This window comes from Camelus bactrianus, chromosome 13 (assembly GCF_048773025.1).
Source record: "Camelus bactrianus isolate YW-2024 breed Bactrian camel chromosome 13, ASM4877302v1, whole genome shotgun sequence".
Taxonomy (NCBI): Eukaryota; Metazoa; Chordata; class Mammalia; order Artiodactyla; family Camelidae; genus Camelus; species Camelus bactrianus.
This window is the reverse complement of record NC_133551.1, coordinates 26,589,153-26,608,604: the sequence shown is the minus strand read 5'-3', so window position 1 is coordinate 26,608,604 and position 19,452 is coordinate 26,589,153. Positions and strand designations below refer to the sequence as shown.

The window sequence follows — 19,452 nt, the reverse complement described above, 5'->3', positions numbered from 1 at the left end:
AGAAAAACAAACAAACAAACAAAAAAACACGAACTACAATGGTGATTTAAGATAATTCCTACCTTAATCAAATGATTAAGGTTAACATTCCCAGTGATGTCATATGGGTATCATGTATCCCTGACATGGTGTGATGGGAAGGGCTGTTTACCTCTAGGGTATTTGCTCCAAAAACCCAAACCCCAGTCTAATCACAAGAAAAACCAGGCAAACTCAGGATGAGAGACATTCTAAAGTATACCCTGCCGGTACTCCTCTAGACTGTTAAGTTATCAAAAGCAAGGAAAGAATGAAAAACTCAGACTAGAGGAGACTGAAGAAATATGACAAACAAGTGTAATGTGGTACCCTGGAATAGACTAATGAAAAAAATGTTAAATTCAAATAAACTCTGGAGTGTAATAGTAATATGCCAATGCTGGTTTCTTAGTTTTAATAAAATTACATGGCAATATGCTAACAATGGTTGAAACTGGATGGAGGTATATGGGAACTCTGTATACTATCTTTGAAACCTTTTCTGTAAATCTAAAGTTACTTCAAAATAGTATGTCTGTCTACCATCTGTCTACCTACCTATAAATGATTGAAATTAACACCAGTTCACCAAATCATTAAAAAAAAAAAATCTGACCAGTTTGGCTTAACATTTACCTTCTCAGATTATTTGGTAAGGTTATCAGAGGGAACACTAATTCTGCCGTCAGACTTAGGGGCAAATCCCCATTCAGCCACTTCTGTGACTCCCTTGAGAAGTTTTTAATTTCCTTAAGTTGTAACCTTCCGTTTTGTAAAACAAGGAAAAAACAATAGTATGTAAAGGTGACAAGGAGAATTACATAATGCCTGCAAATCACTGTTACATACCTTAAACTGTCTTTTAGTTAAAACTATCCACTCTGTTTTCCAGAAATAAAACTATTTCCAGCTCAGGAAAGCTATAAGGTTATTTCTATTAAAAACAAACAAAAACAAACAAAAAACAAACATCCCTAAAAATTATGTCAAAAACAGGGGTCAGAAGGTAGCAATTCTCTACCTTTTTACCAGTATCTACAACACTGGTTGTGGATGCCAAATACCAAGAGATGAGAAAGAAAACAAAGACTAGTTTACCTTGTGCCTAGAGATAGTCTTATGCTTAGAGCTTGCTCTGAATTCGGGCATTTGTTACCAGACACCATTTAATACTGTTTGGATAAAAGGATTCTGAATGGAAAATTAAGAACACTTAGCAGTTAAGAGGGATAGCTGTTGGATGCTTAAGTGACAGAATAATTCAGGAAGCACACAGTGGTGCACTATTCTACCACATGGAATGAGGTATTTAATATTCTGGCATAAAGTCTTCAACTAATTTGGCTACTGTTAAAAAAAAAAAAAAAGGTCACAAAAATTGTTAAGTACCCAACATTATATAGTGATCGTAGCTTTGGAATGTTTTAAACCAAGCATTCATATACAAAAATAAGGTGACATTACACAAAGGATAAGTGAATATAGGGAGTTTAAAATGCACAACCCAAAGTAACAAACCAGACTTAAATAGCTTAAAAATGAACATTAAATCACAGCTTAAAAATTCTAATTTATTTCTAACAAACACAACTTGATGCTTGACTCACAAGCTTTATTTACATTTGTCTACAGCATCATTTCCTTATGAAATGAACTAACACAGCTTAGTTAAACCAAATAAAATCATAATCATTTCAATTGTCTGTAAACTACTATTAGCTAAATTCTTGCATTTTCTTATTAGTACAGCCAAAGTTTTAAATACAGAAAGCACAAGAATAAACCAACGGTAACATGTAGAATCTAGAAGATCATCTGGGCAATTTAGAAGGTGGACTTTCAAGAAGTCTGAGGCACAATTACAAGAGTAAAAGTTCTTGTGCAACCTACAGTAAATGTAGCAAAGAAAAATTAAGACATAAAAAAACAAGGGGAAGTTCATTGTAAAAATATTATCAAAATATTTCTACATAAGCTATTTTGCTTTTATCTTTAGATCAGTTGAAGAGAAAAATCACTCATTTTAAAATAAAAAACAAATATAATTTTGGTCTGCCTACTAAATATCTTAAAACATTTTAATTTTTAATTGCAGTAAGTTAAGGAGAAACAAACCAAAACAAGAAAAAGTGGGTATCGATCCCCATGACAAAAAGTTCCCAAGCACAGCTGTCGGTTTCCCTTAATATACTTACCTTGCATTGTCACTGAAGATACTGTTAAGAGAAATCTTTTTTTCTTTAAATCAGAAGACAAAATAGAGCTCAAATGACCAGATTTTAATTTTGAGAAATAAAACAAACCCTGAAAGTATTTTAAGCCATAAGTAATTTCAAGGGAATAGGAACAATTATTCCTGCTTATGTCATGAGAAAATAAGCATCCGTTACTCAGAAGAAAACTTTATGCAGCATGTTTAAAGTTAAACATTTCAAAGCATATGTGTACTTAAATTCACAATGTCTCTGTTGGTCTTCACCCAAAGAGAAATATAATTCAAAAGCTTTCTTCAATTGGTTCTTCATTAACCATGGTTTAATCTCTGCTTACCCTATCATATGCGATAACGGGATTTTTAAAGGGTATCACACAGAGCTTCTTAAAATGTTAGAATAAACATTTTAAAATAAGATGTTTTTCTCATCAGCCATCGTAGAGAAGAGATAAACTATTAGGCATTCTTGCTGCAAATAGAAAGGGAGAAATAACACCCTTTTCCTTTGCAATTCACAAAATTTTTCAGTATTAAACTTACAAAAGTGGATAAAACAGACAATGATTCTAAGGCACCCTTAAATTAGGGAATTTCAAAATAAAGAAATTTCCAGTTGACTGTTTTACAACTCGTTAAATTTTTCTGTTAAGATTTATTTCGACATAGGTTAACATAAATAGATTGACTCCTCTCCCCAGATTAACTTATACAGACTGTTTCCAACTACTTTACCACAGTCTTGCCTCCACGCTCAAAGTCCAGACAAGCCTAGGTAATGCTGTCTCAAGTCAACAGACAGTTCATATTTGGAGATGAGAAAAACAAGAGTTCAAATTAGAAACATAGTACTTCGTTATAGCTGAGATGGTTTCAAATGAAGCAAATGGCTGTAAATAATGAATGATAAACAGAGCCATCTATTTTGGGACATTATGGCTTAAAATACTATTTACTTTTAATTTCACAAATAAACACAGCTGTATTGTTCTGAAAAGCAATGAAAGGCATGCACCTCTACTAGCAGATTTAGCACTTCTGACCAAGTAAGACACCAACTTCTTAAAAAAATATGCTTCATGCATTGTACTGGACTTTTTTTTTTTTAAGATGTAAATTTTAATACATTATTTCTTTTTTGAACTTGAACGGGAACCAGAATGGGATGATCCAGAAGATGACCTGTGGTGCCTGTAAGACATAATGGAGAAAGCAGGTAATCTAGTGAGCTGGAGCTCAAATCAGCACTCAATCATAAGACTTCGAGAATATAAAAAAAATTAGACCTCATTACACTGACAAAATGAATAATTAAAATCTAGGATATAAACTTAAATACATACAATTAACTAGTACTTAAACCTAGGATATGAGCCCAGTAGTAGTGTAACAATAATTAAAAATTCTCTATAATTTAAAAATACCTCAAGATATAGCCACCTCTCAATTATTTAAGGTAATAAAGGAAGGCCTTGCAAAATTATATAAAATTAGATTAATATACAACAAAGGCATATAAACTTGGTAATGACAATGTGCCCAAGTCATTCTGTGATACACTGTAGACAGTCTGGTAAGTCTACATGTAAAACAGGTACAGCAAGGCTTCTGACTGTATATGCAAATATATATCCATAAATAATCATGTTTTGGAAATCTAGGTCACATAAGATGATTGTACAATTAGTTACAGGATTATATTCATGCAGCTAATATGAATAAGTCAATATATCAACCTGGGTAAAGTAGTGGTGTTCCGAGGGGCTGGCCCTGGGCTCAGGGTTGTTTAGTGTTTTCACCAATCACCTGGCTTATGGAATAGAGAACATGTTCATTAAGTTTAGATGACAACAAACTAGGGGGATTATATGTGGCTAAGATAAAAATGTGCAGAAGTGGCAAAAAAGCAACAGAATGAATTTCATTCAAGTACAGCGTAGTTTTCTCACAAAGGAACAAATGCACAGAAACTAGACTAGTTGTGTGTAACCTTAATATCTAAACTTCAAAATGGGAAGAAGCAAAACCAATCCTTATGTACAAGTAGAGGTAATCCTACCACTGAATGCACCAAAAAATCAGGTTTTATCTAATCTTTACTTTCACAAGCTGAAAGGATATAAAGAATTTGCAAAGATTATTAAGGAAGCCATTAAAATGACTATATAATTAGACATTAAGAACCAAGAGAGAGATAAAGAATAATTAGTCTGCTGCAGAAAAGGCTGAAAGATGGATGACACACTATCCAAATTTTAAAAATGTAAACATAGATAAAATAATCTAGTAAAGTTCTTTCTCTACAAAAAATGGATTCAGATTGTAAGATGAAAAATCTATTAGCTACAAGAACAATTTCCTTATAGACAAAGGGCATGAAACAATAATTTGCTGCAGAAATGTATTTACACATATTTAAATGAGGACAGATTTCCAATGATCTATAGTAGTTAATTTTCTTACTAAATGCCCTAGAATTCTACAGTTTCTAATATTTAATGTAAAATCAATAGCATAAATACCTATAAAAATCAACCTCTAAATTACATCATCACACAGCTTCTGAATTAAAATCTTGAAAGACAAAATAACCGAGAGTTGGCTATAATTATATATAAAAATAAAAATCTAAACAATAAAATAATCAGATAGCAGAAGAGTGTTTTGCTCTACAACTTTTCTGAACAACTTGGTCAAAGCACACAGGATAAACAAAGTAATCTGTTTTTTGAAGTTCAAAGTTGAAAAGAATAATTTAAAGTGGGAACAAAGGAGACAATGAAAACCTAATCCTTGACTAAGAAGTTACTTAATCTATTAAACACACTTAAGAACACCCATTCTTATTTCTACAGAAACCCAAACCTTTCGGGTGACCGTGATCTTGTTCGTCTTTTTTTGCGATCACCAGATGAAGATCTAGAACGACTTCTCTTTCTGTTCCTCTCAGGAGATGATGATGAACTTGAATAAGATCTTTTTCGTGGGGAAGAAGAGCCCCTGTGGGACCTGGAGCTGGATCTTCATTGATTGAGAAACAAATCAAACATTTCATTAAAAGAAGAAATGAGGTAAATAGTTTAGTTAATAGCTCCAAAAATAAACAAATAAGAATTTATAACTATAAAAATTTTGTAAGAAAGAATACTTACAGCTTATTCAACAGAAGACTTCTGGTTCAACCATGAACTCAACTCTATTTAAATACATTTACTTTAATTTCGTCACCTTTAAAGATTCTAAGTGCTCATTACTTGTAATTAAAAACCAGCTTAATATATTAAAGGAGAATCTTAATTTTTTTTTAATTTAAGGCTTTCATTTTAAAGTATATATAAATAGCAAAACCAACAGGTAACTGGGCATTTGCACGACTTTGTGTCTAGAAACTACATCTCCATGTGGTCAAAAAACTGTATCATACAACTCCCTGAGGAAAATAAGTGTAACAATTCTTTGTGGAACTATGCAACTATTAGTTAAGTTGCTACAGAAAAAGCAGGGGGACAAAATGACAAAGAACAGTAGCTATTAAACTGCTAAATATTCAAAGAAAAAATAAAATGAATAACTTTCAAAACAATTTATATTAACAATATTTATTTTTATGAAAGATCACTATCCATGAAGAATGAAGTGTTGACATTCACATGTTTCAGGTAGAGGTAATGTGCAAATGTTTAAATACAATTTTTTTCTTCATTTACATATTTTGGTTGAAGTAATTTAGCTCAAACTTCCCAAAAAATTCACCTTTGGGCTTAAAATAAAATCAGAAAGCCCAAAAGGAGAATTCTTTGGAAAGTTATAAGCAATGAAAAAAATGTTTGCAAAGAATATGAAGGCTGTTCTGTAAATGTTAATCAAAGTGCTTCCCAAAGGGAACTAGGATTTAAGAATCTTCACCTAAGAAGCACTCAAGCAAAAGAACTAGAACATTGATAATACATAATAATGATAAGAATAAACTCATTTGCTCTTATTTTGTATTGGCTTAATACAAGTGTGCTCATCAATCGTTTCTCCTTAATGTTGTTAAATTGCAGTTGCCCTCTAATGCTAGAGTTGGCTCTAATAAACTATTAAGCAATCATTTTACCAAAATAGCTATCACTACACTTCAGCGTGAAGTTCCACACAAGTGGAATTTCAGTTATTTTCTTATTTATGACACGTGCTTTTAATAGATCAATAAATTAACTTAAAAAGAAAGCAGCATATTTTGACTAAGTTTAGAAAAAAACTTTGAGACTAAAAGCTAGTTTCTCATTTGCATCTTTACAAATTATTTTTGCCTCTGTAGGTCTGACTAAATGCTACCTGAAGTTAACAAGAATGTTTACTTGAAGATCACCTTCTACCTAGACTAACCAACCAGACTTCTTGATTTAGTTTGTGTAATTTAAGAAGTGTCTACACGTCTTACATATTACACATACTATGCATAATACTGTGTAATATTACAGAGAAATGAAAATAAAGCCCTCCAGAAACTTCACCTGATATAAATGACAAAATTGTTTCTGTAAATATTGAAACTGTCTTGCAAAAGAAAATCTGTTTTGAGGCAGCGTTATTTTTCTTTCTCTAAAAAACCAAGTAAACTTTTAATTTGCGTGTCTCTAATTTTAACTACCATTGCAAATATAACTTTAATGAATAGACATCTGGTGATAAGACTTGGCTCCATCTTCCTATTCATCACATTTTAGCACAAATATAGCAAAGCTTGCATAATGCCAAAATAACCACCTTAATTCAATCATGGGAATGTCTTGGCACACTGCTTGTAATGGAAATGTCTCATGGTGAGAAAATTAAGCTGAGGCAAGTGCATTAGTTTTCTAATGCTAAAATAAAATCGACAAGTAGAAGCAAAATAAGAGAAAAAAAGCAGCAACACCTTCTGCAGCCTTTAAATATTTTTTTCTCTCTGCTTTACAGAGAGATGCTACCTCATTCACCTTGATTTCGACCCACGAGATCTCGAACGTTCTCTGGAACTGGAACGAGATCTTGACTGCGAACTGGAAGAACTTCTTGAACGGGACCTGGAACACATGGAATGATTTTTTTTTCCAGGACCATTTTATTGAGCTGTGATACGAACACTGAAAGAAAAATATGCATTAGAATTCATTTTCATATAATAACTATTTAGGACATATATCTTCAAAACACAATATTTTAAAGTAACTAAACTTATTGTTCCATTTTAAAATTTATGCCAAAACTTAATAGATAATTTTTGAAAATGATCAACTATTACTTTCCAAGTTCCACAAAATCACTCAAAATCATTCAAGATTATACAAATAAAAACATCCAGCATTGTCATTAATTAACATTGAATATTTAATGTTCACAAATAGTTAATAGTATTCTGAGACTTACACATCCAGGAATAGTGAATGTTGCAATTCATATTTAACGTCTGTGAAATATTTCTGTCAATTTCCCTTATAAAGTCCTTCTATTTCCTTGATCACTAGCTAGTATGAAGCTTAAATTTTGACATGTGTATGTTTTTAACTTCTATGTTTTCCCATCTCCTCAAAGGTTAGAGAATTAAAGGAAAAATACATTAACAATCCTGCCATTGTTTTAGGTAATTATATTACTAAAAAGTGACACAAGTGGAGATATGGCCTATTTGAATAAAAAAAAAAAACAAATGAAATAAATTTTATTAATCTAATTTATACATTTAATTTGTCCCTGAAAATAATAATCTACAGAAAAAGATTACATTTTCACCTTAAAACTAGTATCTTTCTAACCACACTTTTAAGCTTCCAGGCTTTATAGTACTCAGTAACAACTATCTAACTGTTAAGTATTCAATTAGCTAGTATTTTATTCTTCACTACAGTTAAAATTCATTGCTCATGGTTTCACTTGACCGAATAGGAGTTCAAGGGAACACTGCTTATAAAAGGTATTGCTTTTTCTCACCCCAAATTTTATTTTTATTGTTGATTACACAATCAGGGAATATTTATTAAAATTTTACTTAACAAAACAATATTCAAGTACAAAACCAATTAAATCCTCTAATTTATTACTGGACAGCTCCATAAAGTATGAACATGAAGACCATAGAACTAATACAGCTGAATTTGCTCCTTTACTCAGAATATCTATACCAAAGTTACTAAAGCACTGTGTAATAAGCAACAATTTAATGCCTAGAAAATTTCTGTACTAGTCTTCAGTGTCATCAGTGGAAATATAAATCAATCTTCACTTTATTTACTTAAAACTTTCTAAGGTAACTGAATATCATATATAATGATGAGGTAACTAAGTATCATTTATAATGATTTAATTGAATTGTTCAAGTCTATTTTAATAAAAGGCATGGTGCTTAAACAGCCTAAGGAAGTTTCATATTAAAATTTTGCATTTCTGAAATTTCTGGACAATAATAACTTCCTGGAACTAAGATAAAGAAAATTATCTTTTAAGAGGTGATTTGAATGAAAACTCTAAAAGAAAAGGAAAGTTTATTTAGCCAAGAAAAACAAAATTTATAAATAAAGAAGTTAGATACTGACATTTTGACTGGTGTTACCCTTGACCTGTACCCGTTTACCTGGACCTAGACCTTGAACTCGAGTGGGAGGATGAGCGTGATGAAGATCGTGAAGACCGAGACTTTGAGCGACTTCGTCTATTAGATTTCTTTTTATTATTACTATCTTCTTCTTCACTGGCATCAAGATTATATTTTGAGAGATCAGCATCATCTTCATCCTCATCCTATCAAAAATTCAGGATCAATTATATTTAAACATTTAGATATCGAAGCTATCTACTAGGAATGACTAGCTCCGTGTAGTGGACATCTCCATATGGCTATATCACTAACATCTCAGCAAATTCATTCTCAAACCTGAAATATTCCTCATCTCAGCTAAAGAGACTCAATGACTGTCTTAGACATTCCAAAGAAGTAAACATAGAAGTCACACTCATGTCCCCTTTTTTCTGTCACAATGTATTACCAAATGAGCTGTCAAGAATTTTCAGTTTTACTCCTTTAAAAGTTCTTGAAACCACTTCCCTTAAGTCTTAGGTTCACAACTTCATTCTTTCCACTGGTACACTACCATAATCTTTTAGACTAGTCTCCCTAACTTTGGGAATCCATACTGTCTCCTCAATATTTCAGTATGTTGACAGTCATCCTTTTGAAACACATTAGATAATATACCTCATTTGTTTGTTTATAAAAATCGTTCCACATTTGTTTAGTTGCGTTTGAGGGCCTCCTATGTTTAGACCCCAAAGTACCCTTAATCTGGATCTACTCATCCATAAAATTTTATACTCAGGCCCCACAGAATAAGTTATCACTAGATCTGATGTGGTTGTTGTCCCCTCTGTCACATTCTCTCCTCTGGTCTAACCACACTAGCCTATATATGATTTTTTGAATATTGCTGGCTTGCTTTCTACTAGGGAAACTTCACTTGCTGCTCTCACTGCCTAAAAGTGCTTTGACCTTAGGCTCCTTCATATCATTTTTCTCATTCAAGTCTTAGCTCAAATTTTACTTCCTCAGGAATCTCCCATCCATTGGAACCAAAGTAGCTCTTCTAATGATCTCTTATCACGTGTATCAAGACAGTATTGATATCCAAACTATCTTGTCCATTTATGTCTTTCCCTCTGTAGAATTTAAGTTTCATTAAGAGAAGACTAGTTCTATCTCAGTCCTTATTGTATCTCCAGAGCCAGAATAGTGCTTCGCAGAGTGGAATTTCAAAATCTTTGTGAAAACAAATGATTACACTGGAGAACATATCCTCACTATGGGCCAAAGGCTGTCAAACACATTCAAATGTTATGCCATAGCTCGAATAAGACAAAGGGAAAATATAACAAGGAAATCAATTACCTCATCTAATTTATACTTAGAAAGGTCTTCATCCTCATCCTCTTCTTCTCCATCAGATTCTTTATCTTCAACTTCCTTTAAAATAGATGCAGGACCAACTGCCTTCCCTCTGTATTTTTTCTTTTTACGTCCAAACTAGAGAAGAAGTTTCATAATATTCCTGTTAGCTGAAACTACTAACATTAAGATTTTTCTAAAAAGTCACTTTTACATATTCTGATCAATATATTTTTTATGTCAATTATATTTAAGTTAATCACAATTTCCTACAAAATGCTAAGCTGCTATAAAAGACTCAAAGTATACTTACAAACATGAGATACATTTAGTATTTTCCTTTTGCATTTGAGACATTTTCTAACATGTTTCTCTAAGTTGCATTCAACTCGTACACTAACATATAGCTTACCTCATCATATTCACCATCAGATTCTTCTCTTTCTATATATTCAACATTTTCTCTTTCATTAAAACCACCACCATATCCTAAAAAAGGGGCATAAATTGTTATCCTATGACAATCCATCAAAATAACAGAAATGTGTCAAAATCACCTCTAAGCAATAGGAAAAAAAAAAAAAAAAGAAAATCCTATCCACAGCACTTGTCTGTAATAAATTACCGGTCTTTAAAAAAAAAAAAAAAAGTCACTACAAAGAACAGTCTCCAAGTTAGATTCACAGCTGGAAACGTTTGTGGCTATATTTCTACCTCTTCTCAATTTCACAATGTCCTGTATGACTTGACTAATGCATGGAATGTACGATTGGAAAACACCTCCTTAAACTTCTGCTATAACCAAGTTTTAAAAGGAGTTTTCTCTGTAGTTTATTATAATTCTTCTGGGAGAAGTGGGCTCAGTAAGAACCAACAATCAAATTTCACTGTTTACCAGTTGCAAACACTCTGAAATCCTCTGATACACTGAAATTTTGCCAGGCCAAAATGTAGCTATAGCTTAGAAAATTCTTAGTTATGTAGGCAAATCAAGTGACATGATAAAGGACATCCAAACTGGTTTTAATGCAACTATTTTAAATACATGGCTGAAGTCACTCAAGTTTTCTGAAACCAATAAACTTTTCAGTATTTTCAAAATATTCTATTAGAAAGCAATCAACATTAGTAAACCATTATCGTTTGATGTCACAACTAAAATCTACAATTTAGACTGCCAGGTCTCTGTTGTACGCTTAGCTGAGACTGAAAATATCTCCCATTGAAAAAAATAATAGAAAGGTATGTGGTCAAGAATAATACAATCTAACTAACTCACATATTTCAGAACAGTAACAGGACATAAAGAGTGATTTCCACATTTAAGGATTGAATGAACCAGCAAAATGTTTCCAAGAAACAACATATAGTGGTATCTTCACCTAGGGTAGTAAAGGAAAAGACTCTGGGAGGTAGATGAGAAATAAAGGACTTATTACGAAGGACTTCTGAGTTTCTGGCTTATGTAACAAGCGTATGATGTGTGATACTAATCATGAGAAAGAGATCACTAGAAAAGGGCCAGGTCCTGAGGGAAAATCATGAATTCAGTTTGGATATAATGAGCTTGACATTTACATGGTGATGCTGAATAGGCACCTGAATATACAGGTCAAAGAAGTCTAAGCTAAAGACATAAATTTGATTATCATGGTGTGCCAATGGTTACTTAGACTTAGGGCTTAGAAAAAAATGCATAGAAAATACAGAGCAAAGAAAGATCTTAGGGATTGGACCTTGAAGAATCCCAAGATTCTGTGGCAAGTAGATGATGAAACTAAAAAGAAGAGAGTATAAACAACGGGGTGGGGGGGGGGCAGAGGGATTTTTTTTTTTAAATGGAAAAAAATGTAAACCTTAAAAAGGTGAGGGAAGGAGAAAAAAAGAGTCCTTTATTAGTAGACGGCCTTAATCTATCCAATCAGTAGTACATAGGCAAGACTACTACCTGAGAATAAGGAGACTAGAGTAGGACGTGAGGATTGAAAAAGAAAAAAATGTCCAAGAAGACAGGCTATAAGGTTCTCACATGTGAGAATATAAAGTTTTAAAAAGGGGGAGGGGGATGATCCTAGAATTTCTGTTGCAGTTTGGAAGGGCTAGGTCCAAAGGATTCTTTAGTGGGTCTCTTATGCCCCAAAACCAAAGATACAATGGAATAGTCTAAAGTCAGGGAGGAAAAGAAAACAGGGAAGCAGTTTACTAAGTCTAAGTCTGATAAAGTGACTATATATAGAAAGAAGCCTTTGACTGTAAGGGTTGTTGAATGATAAAGTCAGATTTGAGGTATACTGATAATGTAACTCGGCTAACTGATGGTAATGGCAAAACTATATTCTTAGGTAAATATTTTCATTTCACTGCTGACAACAGAGTCAATGGCAGGTTATTATTCAGGCCAGTGGTTATCCAACACCATCTGAATGATCTACAGATTTTGGGGGCTCAACTCCAAAGACCTTTGACAGCTGTTTTGGAATCTGTATTTTTAAGTTTCTCAAATGATTCTAAGGCATAGCCAAGTTTGAGAATTATTGCCTAAGCTTTAGATAAATACTTTAAAAGGTGCCCCTACGCTTTTTTCTGTCATACTAAAATATCAAATGAATGAAAAAAAAAGGTATTACTCTATCATTATTAATAACAAACAGGTAGACCAGTGGAGGAAAGGTTGAGGAACAAAGTATCCTAAGGTCACAATTTGTGAGGATAGGGCTCCCTGATGCTGTACTTTGTAAACTGTGGAATTATGAAACAGAAGATGACTTTATGGATGAAGAAAAAAATACCAAGTTAAAAACTGTAAGATCAGAATAAACAGAATCCTCATTTACCCTGCTCTTTTGAGAAGGTGATATAATTAACAACTCAATTTTTAGTTCTTTCAAAAGCATTTAGTTAGAATGTTTTTGTACCTCACCTGTTCTTTCTTCCAGCTTAGCATACTTTGGTGTATTACACATGTTACACTCTGATCTTCTGGCCCAATTCACATTACTGCAACTTTGAAAGTGAAAAATATCAAATCAGTAGACTGTAAGAAAAGCAGTATGTTTTTAGACATTCTAGAATTTTAAAAACAAAAAGGGTGAAATCACTACCATAAAAAATGTTTTAAGGATTCTATAAGAGAGAACATGGATTCCAACAGACTGAACTATTTAAGTAGAAAAGCAAAAGCTATACAATATAAGGCTTGCCTTTGTCATTGTATGAGAAATGACAAATTTATCTATAGCAATTCTGCTGCCTTGGGGGGAAAAACATTTTAAATGAAAGAGTCTACTAATTTCTCAGTTTCCAAATTCACCTCAAGAGTAAGGTTATATCCTCCAAATATTAAAAAAAAAAAAATTTTTTTTTTTTTTGAGGAATCAGTTCTAGAACTGAATTCCACAGCATACCAAATTCAATGACTTAACTTATTGCTGGAAAATTCTCTAATACTAATTTTACTATATATAAGATCAGAAATTTGTGTAAGACCCTTAGTCCTCTTTCATATGTATTTGATTCATCTGCGTAACAGAAAAAGATGGATACTGGAAAAATCAATACAGTACTTGAAAATCAAAAATACTAAGAAACCTACCTACTCAGGAATAATTATGTATGCCATGCAACATACAATTCTAAAATAACTGTGCAAGAAGGCAAGATAAATTTTGCTATATATTTCACATTAATGATACAGGTTAAAAGTTTTTGAGATTTTTAATAACAGAAATAGGTTTTAGTGCATTGAAATACCCCTCCCTCTTTTTTTCTGAATGTTAGCTCGCCTTAAGCATCTGTTTACTGATACATATAAAATCCATCTTAGTAACAACCAATATTACCATTAAAAAGTAGAATTTAAAAGTCTTTTATAGTTATATATCAGACACAGACTGAATAATAATCAACAGATCTTTGATTTAAAGGTTACTTTGGCTTGTTAATGTGACTAGTAAGAGCTGGTAATATTAACAAGTAGTGGCTAGATATATAATGGAAAAAAGCAGGGATGATAATTTGATACGTACGTTTTACACTGCCAGTCATTAGCACTAAATAGGCCTCTGCTCTTTTCTGCAAGTGTCTTTCCTATTTCAGTGCCACCAGCTTTCATCATCTTAGCCTCAGTCGTTTTCTCTGAAAATAGAAAAATCCAGCATGAATCTGGGGAAATAAAGAAGTGATCTGTATATATAATCTTAATAGAAGCTTCCTTAAATACTTACCTCGACCACATCTGTTACAGCTGGTTCTTCTAGCAAAGTTTACATTTCCACATCTGAAAAGCAAGTAAAGAATATTTAGAGACATCTTTTAAAAGTTTACAATTTAAAAAATTCTGTGTACACAACTTTTTAATTTGTCCTCCTATAATACCTGGGTCTAGAACTTGTGAACTTCTAACACCATCTCATATCATGTTAATGTCAATGTTAACTACCCAAACAAAACAAAACAAACCTCACAATTTAGTTGGGAAAAAAAGATTTGAAGTCACATGTCGAGAATAAGAAACTCCAATCTTTCACTTACTAATTATGTAATCCTAGTAAGTCACTTAGGATCTCTGTGCCTCAGAGTCCTCATATTAGCATATATCTTTAATTATGATGAAACCTCTTTACAAAGCTGAATTGAGATGTGACTCCACTGAACAATTACTGATGAGGCACCAGGGAGTTCAAAAAACTTTACAGTAACCCTCAGTGTAGAAAATAAAATTATATAAAATTGTGTAAAGTACTATGAGAAATACAAAATCCTAAGGATGGACCAAGAGGAAGAAAATGAGTAAGTCACAGAGGGCTTCACAGATCTTAATAAAACACTTATTGGAAGCAGGAGGTAGAATGGTAAGAAACAAAGAAAAATAGGTTGTACTGACTAAAAATATAAATAGGTTCAGTAATTATAAGGAAACTGAGTTTGGGGTGATATCAAACCTCTGAAACCCAGTTTAAAAACTACAAGCAATAATCAACATATAGAGTAACACTTCATGATGATATTCAACAAAATTAAAAAACAAAAAAATTATTGGGTTCACCACTGTGGTCCATAGTGTATCTCCATACCGGTAAAAGCATGCTGAATGCTCTAAATAACATGTAAAGCTCAAATTTTAAATAACTGATTACTTTTTTAGGTGTTACACTAGAATGAAATAAAGAGATGTGAAAAACGGAATGGACAGTAAACTGAAGCATTCCAAATAATTTTTAGGTTGTTCTTCCCTCTGAAGAATATCCTTTTGGCCTCAACAAGCATTGAAAACATATTCTGAAAATGTTTTCTGGATTTATAGACATTGTAGACATTACTCTATTCATATATTCGTAACTGAGTTGAAACGCACTCTCAGAAAAATCTACCTCAAATTTTTGAGTATACTGTCATTACTGACACTGTCAAAAGCACATCATTCTACAAATGACCAACAACACAAAATGCTACCTGTGGCTTAGGGACAAGAAATCAAAGGTTTTTATTGGAACATGAGTTGTGCAATTTTTTTCTGACAATTACGTTCCGTCATAATTTTCGTACATCCCCAGATAGGTACACCCATTTAAGCACCCGTCAATAAAATGTAACTAACATTTTACTAGCGCACACTGGCTTCAGCAACAATGTCAAAAGGCAGGGCCACAAAAACACGTGTTTCTCTGCAGCAGGCATTCTCCAGGGCTGAGCAGGCAGAAAAAAAACACAGGCCTCATGTGCTTCGGCTCTAACGGGGCGAAAGGTTCGATTTTTGTGGGGAAATTGAAGGCTAATAAAGTCAATTTCTCCAACCAAAGATAGCTAGTGTTCGTGGGAAAAAGTATAGAGTACGTAAGGTTTGAATTAAAACCAACAACAACAAAACAAACAAAAAAGGCAAGGTGAACTAGGAGAAGCAAAAGGATGAGTTGCAGAAAGCAACGCTTTCAGCGAACAAGAGTAAAGTTCTGCAAGAAGTCACGTGTGGAAGATCCGATACCGAGCTGGCCTTGACCAGGATTTCCGTATCGCTGAAACCCGGCCGGGGGCGGGGGCGGGGGCGGGGTGTGGGGCAAAGGGTCGGCCATCTCGTTCCCCAAAGCGACTGGCTATCTTGGAGAGGTACAGTCGAGGAAACGCTGGAGATAAACTGAAAACAAAGGCTCCCAAAAGACCTCACCGTGAGGAGACGAAAGAGCCTCCTTCCCGCCGGGAGCCGGCAGTTCGCCGCCTCCACCCGGCTTAACGCATCAGAGGTCGTAAAAACGGAAAATGCCCATTCGACCTCGGAAAGCCTCCACCGATCGACCCCGCTCCAATTCGGGGTCCTCATGAACTCACTTTTTGTCAGGGCAAATCCAGTCACCGTCACTGACTCGGAAATTCTTGGTCGACATCTTGGACGCCGCCACCACAGCCACCCGCAGCTACGTCTTGTGAAGAGGAAGCGGGCCGGGGACTTTTGGCACTCCGGGGCTGTCCCCACGCCGCCTGACTCTCTCGCACAACTGTGACGGGGTTTGACAGTGAGAGTACTCGGCCAGGAGTGAGTCTGAACGTTATTATCCAGAGTAACATGCCCGTAAGACTTTTTCCTGGCCGAAAGAGTTACAATGCAAATGTATTCTCTACAGCTAAACTAACAGGCGCCGCCAGGACAGCCCAGGCGGGAGGCCTTCGTGGCACTAGGAGCCTCGGAGAGCCCCCTACAGGCGGGAGGACCCGAAAGGAAAGTACTTCCGCTCAGATGGGCGGAGCTAGGGAGGTGGGGGCGGAAGTGACTGTGTTCGTTTTGGGGCTTGCAGCGTCAGGTAGCTACGTCTACCGTAAGTGGGTGAGGTGTAGTGGGCTCTTCAAGTTTTTGAAGTCATTTTCGTGAAGGCTTGAGAACTCTGTTCTTTCACTGTGCACATGGGATGTCGTTTAGAAACTTACTGTTTTGGGGTACGTAAATAGATGTAATAGATAAACATGGTACACATGGGACCCGATCAGGAATTTTAAAAGTAGGCTATTGCCAGTTTTGTTAAAATTACCTTTGCCTTTTCCCCATTCCATCCCCTGGTCTTCCTTCAGAGGTAATACTCTCCTGTATTTCGGGTTTATTCCTTTGCTTTTTAAAAATTAAGTTTATGTACATATATGTTTAATTTGATAAACGGTTAAACCTTGCAAGAATAGATTTTTGTTATGTAATCGTCTGCACCTTTTTTTCACTCAACAATATATGTTTAAATCATCCTAGATTGTTGCATAAATTTGTATGTAGCTGCACTTAATTTTACTGCTATATCCTGGTAATAAGACTTTGGGTGACAGTCTGTCCCTTCTATATCCCAGCTTTTGTCATTAACTCGGATACAAAAATACAGGGGGGTTTTTTTCCCCTTAGAGTACGACGTATATCTGGAGAGAACGTTTTCAACTACTTTCTAGTTATGTTTGCTCTAAAGTCTTTCATAATTGTAACATCTTGGTTATCCAGCGGTTGGCAGCTGTTGATATTTCCTTGAGAGCTGGCCATATTTTTCCAGCACTTTGTGTACTGAGTAATTGTGATTTTTATCCAAGGCATTTGGAATATGGTGTTGCATAAACTCTGGGTCCTGTTAAAAGCCTTTGAGGAATGTTCATTTTTTTGTTTTGTTTTAGGAAGCCATCCGTCCAGTTTGGTTCATATCACAAGTTGAGTCTCACCTGTGGGTGGTGCCATGTCAGTTCAGTTTTCAAAGGCTTTATGGTGCTGCTTTGAGTCTGTTCTATACTTATAACACTCAGGAATTATTTTGGAACTTGGGCAGTAATTTAAAATGTGGTTCAGTTCACATATCTTTTGCTATGCAGCAGCTTTTTGTCTGCTCTGCTGATGCTCAGTTAAGGTGTGAGCACAGAACTTATGTGGGTTCATACATAGAATGAGGGCGTCCCCTTCTCCAGCTCTCCTCCTTTTGATATTCCTCTCATACTCTGTTTTTCAGGGTCTTCTTTTCCTGGTAGAAATATGAGTTTTCTCTTGAAGTTTTAACTTCGTGCCATAGCTACGGTAGCTGCCTAGGGCCCACACTGGAGCAAAGAGGTGAGAGAAAACAGAGGGAAAAAAAACCAACCCAAACCTGTGTTCCCTCCATACTCTATAGAACATAGAGGCTGCCTTCCCCAGTTTCCTTGTCTAGAAAGACAGTTTCTCTTGGTTTTGTAGCTCTCCAAACCTAGGCCCTAACTCAGGTCGAAGCCCAGAGGGGGAAAAAAAAAAGGAGAAAAAAAGCCAGTTATTTCCCACAGACTTGAGCTCCTAGAAACCCCACTTCCCCATTCATCTGGCAAGATGCATGGAGTTTCTCTCTGTTTCTGTTCCCTGTGCTGCCACCACAGTTCCACTAGGTGCCAGGCCTCAAGTCAAAGCTGTGGGAGAAAATAGGAAAAACAAACACACACGGTATTTTTCCAAGTTTTGATTCTCTTCCCCAATCTGCCTGTTTTTGTTTACTTTTTAGAGTCCTCGGGTAGTTGCTTTTTTGTATTTTGCCCTGAACTTTTAGTTGTAATCAGTAGGAAAGATAAACTGTAGTGGTCTAACTCCATTTTGACTGGCACTGCAAGCCAAAGAAATACAGATTACCACTACACATCCATCAGAATGATTAAAATGAGTAATTTACACAATACCAAGTATCTGAGAGGGTATCAAACAACTAGAATTCTCATACACTGCTAGTGGATGTGTCAGCTGGTACATTTACTTTGGAGTAGGTTTGTCAGGATCTATTAAATCTGAACTTGTAGTCACCCCATGACCCTAAAATTCCACTTCTATGTGTATTCCCAACAGAAACGCACATATGTTCACTAAAGAGGTATGTAATAATGTTCATCACTGCACTCAAACCAGAGGTTCCTGATTGCTTATGAACAGTAGCCTGAATAAATAAGCTCATGTGCACACAGTGGAATACTGTATACAGCAATGACAATAAACCAATTGCAATCACATTGAAGAGTGTGGCTGTCACTCACAAATACAGTATTAAATTGAAAACGCCAGACATATACCAACACATGCTATATGAGTCCATGTACATGCAGTTCAAAAGCAGGCCAAACTAATCTAGGATGATGGTTCCCCTCAGGAGTGGGGAGCAGATAGTGACCAGAAGGGGACATGAGGAGCCTTTTGGAATCCTGATAATATTCTTTGTCATGATCTGGGTTCTGGTTACACAAATATCTTCATTTTATAGAAATTCATGGAGCTGTACACTTTTGATTTCGGCTTTTTTTTTTAAACTTTAACAATTGTAAGAAATAAATACTTAAATTACTTATCTTATCATACCCCTCCTAC

At 34.7% G+C, this 19,452-nt stretch overlaps 1 protein-coding gene and 1 long non-coding RNA gene across 6 annotated transcripts in view; one reads left to right on the top strand and one right to left on the bottom strand.

The window, feature by feature from the left end:
* Nucleotides 1-1,568: 1,568 nt before the first annotated feature.
* Nucleotides 1,569-16,532, bottom strand: ZRANB2 (zinc finger RANBP2-type containing 2). Of its 2 annotated transcripts, XM_010963408.3 has the most exons (11): nucleotides 16,452-16,532; nucleotides 14,354-14,406; nucleotides 14,156-14,264; nucleotides 13,051-13,133; nucleotides 10,543-10,619; nucleotides 10,134-10,268; nucleotides 8,826-8,992; nucleotides 7,195-7,281; nucleotides 5,096-5,251; nucleotides 3,967-4,040; nucleotides 1,569-3,421 (listed from the first exon to the last, which is right to left on the bottom strand). In XM_010963408.3, exons 1-10 carry the CDS (start codon nucleotides 16,505-16,507, stop codon nucleotides 4,007-4,009), a joined length of 957 nt encoding a protein of 318 aa, XP_010961710.1. In that variant the 5' UTR covers nucleotides 16,508-16,532; the 3' UTR covers nucleotides 1,569-3,421; nucleotides 3,967-4,006. The 2 variants fall into 2 exon arrangements, with proteins under 2 accessions (XP_010961710.1, XP_010961711.1); XM_010963409.3 differs by lacking the exon at nucleotides 3,967-4,040.
* A 384-nt stretch (nucleotides 16,533-16,916) lies between these two features.
* LOC123619270 (uncharacterized) overlaps nucleotides 16,917-19,452 on the top strand; it is a 243,719-nt gene continuing 241,183 nt past the window's right edge. For 3 of the 4 annotated variants that reach the window (XR_006727828.2, XR_006727826.2, XR_006727829.2), the window contains exons 1-2: nucleotides 16,917-17,054; nucleotides 18,089-18,186. This is a non-coding gene — a long non-coding RNA (uncharacterized LOC123619270). The remainder of the gene's footprint in view (nucleotides 17,055-18,088; nucleotides 18,187-19,452) is intronic. The other variant, XR_006727827.2, reaches the window with a different exon arrangement.